General features: G+C 35.4%; 1 protein-coding gene and 1 pseudogene across 1 annotated transcript; both read right to left on the bottom strand.

Annotated features, from left to right (window-relative positions):
* The window catches only part of LOC132185111 ((S)-8-oxocitronellyl enol synthase CYC2-like), a 13,186-nt pseudogene extending 9,215 nt beyond the window's left edge, over nucleotides 1-3,971 (bottom strand).
* Nucleotides 3,972-4,094: 123 nt separating this feature from the next.
* LOC132185112 (3-oxo-Delta(4,5)-steroid 5-beta-reductase-like) lies at nucleotides 4,095-7,350 on the bottom strand. The gene is made up of 3 exons (XM_059598928.1): nucleotides 7,241-7,350; nucleotides 6,027-7,154; nucleotides 4,095-5,470 (listed from the first exon to the last, which is right to left on the bottom strand). Exons 1-3 carry the CDS (start codon nucleotides 7,277-7,279, stop codon nucleotides 4,307-4,309), a joined length of 2,331 nt encoding a protein of 776 aa, XP_059454911.1. The 5' UTR covers nucleotides 7,280-7,350; the 3' UTR covers nucleotides 4,095-4,306.
* Nucleotides 7,351-7,963: the final 613 nt, after the last annotated feature.

The raw sequence follows: 7,963 nt of genomic DNA on the forward strand, positions 1-7,963 counted from the left end.
GGGGCTTAGGATTTTACAAGACTTAGGGTTTCTCTCTCGATTTTTTGGGATAAATCCAATAACAAAACAGTGCAGGTAGAGGTCCAAAGCGGATAATATCATATCCCTTGGAGCATGGTGTTACAATAAATATAACAATGATTAAAGTTGCAACTCTGTTTCATATGGTCTATTCCTACCCTTAACCCTCTTACGATAAGGTTTAGGTATCATGTAGGACCTCTGATACAACCCAGGTGCCCCGAGCATTGCATATAATGAGCTACCACCTAATCGATTAACCGAGTTTTACCCTGATTGATCCACTCAATTACTGATACCTATATCGTGGTCACTCTATCCTGCAAATGGTGGTGCTAGTTACAAATAATACTTTTATCCGGAGGGCAATATTGCCTTTATCTTTTGAGGCAAATTTTTTGAACAAGTTTCTCCTCCTAAATGCACTAAATAGATACTTTCCATTTTAAATGAAATCAATTTCCTTTGATCAGGTGTATAAAGTAACATCTTATTAATTGAGCCATATGTCAAGTCTATATAAAATGTGATTTACATGTTAATTATTTTTCCATAGTAGCTCTTGATTTGAATTTAAAAACTAATGAAACAAGATCATATGACAAGAGTATACCCCGGTGGCTAGGGTTTTGTATTTAGGGTTTATTTTGTGAACTTTTTTCTTTTAAAAGACAACTATTGTATTTTAGTTTCTTATAATTTGATTTTAAAACTTAAAACACATCTCCATTGTATTTTTTATTATAGGTCAAAAAAATTGTGTAAAAAAATCTATCATGCCTATTTCAATAATAAATAATTTTTTTAAAAAAAAGATACAAAAGGTTATTCAACAGTATATTGTTGAACATAGTGACACAATTATACACAAGTTTGCATGAATATATAAATCACATAAAAATATACTATCATAAGAACCATATATAATTTTAGTTTTAATCCATATAAATTAAAACATATTAAAAAATTTTCATATATGTAATTTAAAACCAGCTGGAATGAGTTAAAACATAAGACCCTTAAATCATAAGACCCATAAAACATATTAAAATATTTATTCTCATATGAGTAGTTTTATTTCTTTCATCAAAGAAAGAGATAAAAAATCGTAGAAGGAATATTGGAACACAAAAAAAAACATAATGAACACCAAAGTCAATTAAATTTACAAAAGAACAATAAGAAATTTGATGAAAAATAATATATAAATTAGAACATAAAATAAGGAAAGAGTAACCTTAAACGCAATAACAATATATTGAGAATGGTAACAAAACTGAGAGTAACCCTAAACCTAATAAGTTTTTTTGTAATACCTATTATATTTCAATACAAATAAAACTCATAGAATTCTGGACATTTAAAAAATAATACAAATCAAAATAACAAATCTTTTTTTTTTTTTTATGGATACAAAAATAACAAAATCTTTCACTCAATATTTAATGCAAATAAATCATTTCAATCTTCCCTTAATATAAAAAATAAATTAAAACAACCTAAATTCGTCCCCATATGTGTAGTTTAAAATGAAAAGCATAAAGAAGAAGAACAAAAAATAAAATAAAAAGGCAAGAAAACATGAATTTTGATTATCAAAGTATTAATATAAAATTAGCATAAAATCTTAATATTTTTGGCGTAATACCAATTATATTTTAATACAAATAAAACTCATAATTCTAAACATTCAACAAAGAAAATGAAAAAAAAAAAAAAAAAAAAAAAAAAAAAAAAAAAAAAAAAAAAAAAAAAAAAAAAAAAAAAAAAAAAAAAAAACTGAACAAAAAATTTCACAAAACAAAACGGAAACATATTCATCTCTACCTAATCTCTAATTTAAAACGGTGTTTGGTACAAAAAAAAATTTCAACAAACAAACTAAAGATCATCAATTCACAATTGCAAAAAATTTATACATAAAAGCACAAAGATGCATTCATCTCGAATATCGCATACCTTAAATCATAGTTTAGAGTCACATATATTTCCATGAAACTGATCAAATAAACTTTGTGCAACTGTCAACTTCTATAGGAAAGAGTTTTGAAACGTTGTTGCTATATAAAGAGAGACATGAATTTAGAGTGAGAGAGACCGACGTGATTTAGGGTGAGAGAGATAAATGTGAGTTAATAAAGAACGAAAAGTCAAAATGAATTAATTAAGGAAAAATTGTGTTTTAATAAAGGGAGAGATATTAATGCATTAAGACACTTAATTTATTAAAAAAAAAAATTGTGATTTAGGGTGAGAGAGATAAACGTGAGCTAATAAAGGTCAAAATTAATTAATTAAGGAAAAATTGTACACTTAATTCATTAAAAGAAAAAATAGAAAAAGGAAAAACCCCTTTCAATATTTGCACGGTTCAATTATTAAAAATTATGAGAAAAAAATTTAAATTTTTTTTTTTTTTAAAAAAAAGGGACACATGAATTAATAAAAAGAAATGTCAAAAAAAAAAAGGTCAAAAAGAATTAATTAAGAAAAAATCGTACACTTAATTCATTAAAAAAAATAGAAAAAGGAAAAACTCTTTCAATATTTGCACGGTTCAATTATTAAAAATCATGAGTAAAAAAATTTAAAATTTAAAGAAAATATTGTTGGTGTGAAAAAAAAAAAGGTTATAATTTCATTTATATTATTTGTTTCCGTATTTGATTCGGACATTAATAATACTTAATTTATTGAATAATTTATGTATGAAAAACTCTTAAAATATAATCAATACAATTAATTACGCTAATTAATGACCAGAGGTAAAAATAAAAAAACGGGTCAAATATTAAAAATATGGACATGTGTCGCAATTTTAAGCACTCTTAGATATTAAAAAATATAGACACGTGTTGCAATTCTAAGCACTCTCTACGTCAAAACTCAGCTTTTATATATATATATATATATATATATATATATATATGATAAGTAAAATAATCACAAAATTAAAATGTTTTGATCTTTTGAAGATTTGAACCAATGCCCTTAATATATATTACATTATCATTTAAAACATTAAACCGGCCATGTGTATCATTCAAGATAAGTTCAAAATACAGATATTTATTTTATGTTTGGTCGGTTTTTCATTTTTGATCCATTTAAATAAGCTAACAATAAGCCCCAACTAATGGGCCTGCAAACTCTAATCCCAAAACTTTGGGCTTTGCCTAAGGCTTAACCTAGGCCCAAGGTAGAGAATATTACACGTTTGCAAACCAATCCTGTTCAGTGCATTCACAAAGAAGTAAAGAGAAGCCTAATGGGATCAGAAAATGACTTAATAGAGAGAGCAAGGAGCACTTTGGATAACTTTCCTCTTTTATAGGTTTTCTGGTGCAAGCTCTTCACAGAAAGTACTTTATCCTAGGGATAAACTCCCAAAATCCAAAGTTCTATTACTATCTCTTTCCAACATATATGAGTTTATCTGGCAAGTTAAGCTCACTGATTGAAAGGCTTCTCAAGAGCAATACATTGTCTAATTGCTTTGAGATTCCCACAGTTTGTTAATGGATCAATAACTTATGCTACCTTAAAGACTACTTGATGCCTGATGGGAAGGTTGAGGGGGTTTTGAGATCTTTTGTTAAGCAATGCCTGATATCCATCTATCCTCCCATACATTAATGCCTCCACCAATGTGAAGTTACCAAATAAGCCCAACATTAAAAACAAATCTCTTCCTTTAGGTAAGCTGCTTCAACTAGCACCTTTCACTGCCTCAAGACAACTTGTGTTTGTAATTCTAGCCAAATAAATCATTAAGATTTTGTAACAATTTCTTTGCTAGGATAGGAAGATTGAAGCAAGAATGATCTCAAAATCCCATCCCCCCCTTCTTTCTTGGAGATGGAGAGTTTCTGCCATCTGAAGAATGGCTGTGGCTTCAAAAAGAATTCTGTTTTTGGATTTGGAAATCGATCACCTCTGTTTCCACCCATTTCTAGAGGTTAAATTGAGATACAAATTTCGCCATGCACATAAAAATATCCATAAACTATATGTATTGGTTTGCTGACAATTTTCAAAAGTCAGGAAAGAGAATTTGTAATTTGCCACAAAAATATTTAAACAAATGTTCTTTTGCCATTAATTTGACAACATATATAGTGCAAAACAATCATTCTTTTGTCATGCCATTGCATGAAAATACATAGCAACAAGGTAGGAGTAAATTAATTTTGCTCAAGGAAACCATACCTCTTTCCCTTCATGCTTATTTAAGAATACCAGCATACACTCAATTGGGAATAACACCGGAGAACCATAAACATTTCTAAGGCACAATCTTGAAAGCTTTCACCTTATCGATCCAAGAAATGAAGGAATTCTTTGAGTTTCTGAACCCCAAGAACCCATGCTCCTTACCCTTATTCATGCTATCCAACAGGGCCTCCCCACCTTCAAGCATCATGTCTGCAAACCACCAGAGCCCAACATCCTCGAGCTTGGTAGGTGGCAGCTGATTCTCCTTCACAATCTCCTCCCACACTGGACCCTTGTCCTTCATCATCTCACTCAGTCTCAGATTCTCGCCCTCGTCGAACCCAAAATTCTCAATCCCAAATTGCTCTGCCAACACTTTCCAAAAGTGCTTCCACTTGAACACGTCCCCGTTGCTGCAGTTAAATGCTTCGTTCCTCGCATACGGATTCACCGCTACCCATATAAGCCGCTGCGCAATAAGATCAGCATCGGAAGCCACCGAGTAACACTCCCAGGCCGCTTTGCTTCCAGGAAATTTCAAGGGAAGGCCCTGGTGCTTGCATATAGCGGCGTATACGCAAAGCGTGCCGATTATATTCATCAAGCTATACGGCGAGAACCCGAATATAACCTGGGGCCTGTGAATCGACCAATTCAATCCCTCTTGTTTCTCAGCCTCCTCGAACAGCACATCTTCAAGGGTGTAATAGAAATTGGGTACATCCAATCGGGGCAAATCCTCCGTCAAAGGTAGATCGTGGGGTTGGATCTTGCCGCAAGACTCGAAGGTTCCGATGTAGTGCTTGGTCCCTCTCTGGAGGCACACGTGGTTGAGATTCAGCGCGTTCGGGATTACGGCGCGGAGGACGTTATGGAACATCGCGCCGTTGGCCTCACAGTTCTCCGCCTCCGTGGGTCGGTTGGCCCAGGTGACATAGAAGATGTTGGTAACATCGTTCAGGGGAGAGAGCTTGGCCTGGGTGTCCTCCGCGTCAGAGATATCGCACTGGATGCACTCGACTGGGTGGTCCGCGTTCCAACTGGGTCGTGGCCGGCGTGCGACGCCGTATAACTTCCAGGGCCCACCTGGGGTGTCTAAGAGGGGAAGGATATGACTATAACAGATAAAAATATAGCTAAAAGGATATAGGGCATTTAAAATTTTACCAGGAATACTGGGTTTACAAATAAATTTTTTTAAAAATTTTAACAACACGATGTGGCATAACATGATTAGAAATTAGATAAATATAACTTTTGAGAAACTCAATCATATTGTGCCACATCAAGTTGTAAAAGTTTCTTTTGTAAAATTTATTTTTAAGCCTGATATTTTTTAAAATTCATTAACTAAACTAGATAAAGTGAGTTTTGATGAGTCATTTTACATAAAAATTTGACTCTTCCATTATAAATGCTCACGTTTTTAATGTTTTTAGCAGTTTGCCTATTTTGACAAGGCTATTATTTGTGATGAATACTCTATTAATAATAGCCATTAAAAACAAAAGGAGAGCAAAAAAGCATGCTTCCCTAGCATCATAGCAAGGTTATTCTGTCTCCAAGGGGTAGTTTAACCGGCTGTGAATCATGTCTTATGAAGCGGAGGTCACTAGTTCGAATCTCCTTCCCTTTTCCTTTGTGTGAACATGTCAAAAAAAAAATAAAAAGAAAAAACACAAAATAAAAAAAATAAAATAAAATAAAAAACATGGTTATTTTATGTAATTAATATTACAACAGCAAAAGCAGATTCTATCTAACATTGGCATTCTTTTATTTCATGGCACAATCTTGTAATCTTTCATCTTATCTATCCACGCAACGAACGAATTCACGGAGTTTCTGAACCCCAAGAACCCACGCTCCTTGCTCTTATTCATACTGTCCAAGAAATCACCCCCAACCAAGAACAAGTCCACATACCGACACGACACCCCAATATCCTCCAACTTTGTTGGTTGAAGTTGATTCTCCCTCACTATCTCTTCCCATACATGATCCTTGTTCTTCATCATCTCCTCCAAGCTAATTTTCTCACCCTCTTCGAATCCGTACTTCTCAATCCCAAATCTCTCAGCCAATGCCTTCCAAAGAGGCTCCCATTTGAACACGTCCCCGTTGTTGCAATTAAACGCTTCGTTCTTACCATTAGGGTCCACCACCGCCCATATTTGCTGCTCCGCAATAAGATCGGCATCCGAAGCCACCAAGTAGTACTCCCAAGCCACTTTGCTTCCAGGAAATTTCAATGGAAGCCCCTCGTGCTTGCATATAGCGGCGTATACGCAAAGCGTCCCTACTATGTTCACCAAGCCATAGGGGGAGAATCCGAATATTGGGCCGGGTCGGTGGATGGACCAAGTGAGGCCTTTCTTATCTTTAGCTTCTTCATATAAAATATCTTCCTGCGTATAATAGAAATTCGACACATTCAAACGTGGCATATCCTCCGTAAAAGGTGGACTGGGGGCTTTGTTCCTGCCCATTTCCTCTAAGGGTCCGATGTAATGTTTGAGGCCGGTCTGGAGGCAGATGTGGCGGAGATTCGGAGCGTTTGGGATAAGAGCGCGAAGCACGTTGCGGAACATGGCACCGTTGGCCTCGCAGTTCTCGGCCTCAGTGGGTCGGTAGGTCCACGTGACATAAAAGATGTCGGTGACATCGGTTAATTGGGAAAGCTTGTGCTGGGTGTCATGGGAATCAGACACGTCGCATTGGATGTATTCGACTGAATGGTTAGCGTTCCATGCGGGGCGTGAGCGACGAGCCACACCATAAACCTTCCAGGGGCCGCCGGGGGTGTCTGGGAGTGGGAGGATTTTAGCTAGGCTGTTGCCGACGATGCCTGTCACGCCGATCACCAGGCCCACGCTCTGGTGGCTTAAAGGTGGTGCTTCTTTGTCATCGTATTTCTTCTGCAAAATTCACAATAACTTAGATTAAAAATTAGCAAGTACGCGCGCTACTATAGAAAGAGTAAGAGAGTTGGCTGAGTTGGTGCCTTTGCAGCGTCAGTAGCTCTAGCCCACCACCAGCTCATTCTGAGACTATTAACACTCAACAGTCTGACTTGATCCAAAGGCGAAAGGTTCGCCGTGTATGCACAACCGGCTTTCTGTGCGCTTCAACTTATATAGAACAAAAAAAAATCTGGAAAATAATTTCAGAAAAGTCCTACATGGATGACACATGCCATGACGAATTTTGGGGACCACCTGGAGCACTGATTGGGAGCACGCGGCGTGCGTGGCACGCCCACACAATCCAGTGCAAAATTTTTTTTTTTTAAAAAAAAAAAAAAAAATTTGCACGCGGTGTGCAGCTGTTTTGTTTTACCCTGATTTTTACAATGTGGCATTAAATGATTGAGCACAAAAGCAGTGGTCCATAACTATTTTATCCACTCAAAATTAATTTTTTTTAATTTAGTTACTACTTTTTTATAATAAAATTTTTTATTTTACAATTTATTTTATTTAAATATTATTTTTTAATTTTATTTTTATTGTTTTTTATCCTTACCTTTTCTTTCCCCTCTCTCTCTCAAAAACCAAAGACGGATACCTGTGTCCCCGCTCGATGTATTTCATGGTGACGAGCACTTTGGCCTCTTTGTTGCGCATAAGCTTGGCCACCCTGAAGTTCCCACACCCTATGTCCTTCACAAGCTCCAAGGGTGAAACCAAGATTTTGAGTGTGGGGGGACAAATTTCCGGTTAGACTT

Source organism: Corylus avellana, chromosome ca6, assembly GCF_901000735.1.
Source record: "Corylus avellana chromosome ca6, CavTom2PMs-1.0".
Taxonomy (NCBI): domain Eukaryota; kingdom Viridiplantae; phylum Streptophyta; class Magnoliopsida; order Fagales; family Betulaceae; genus Corylus; species Corylus avellana.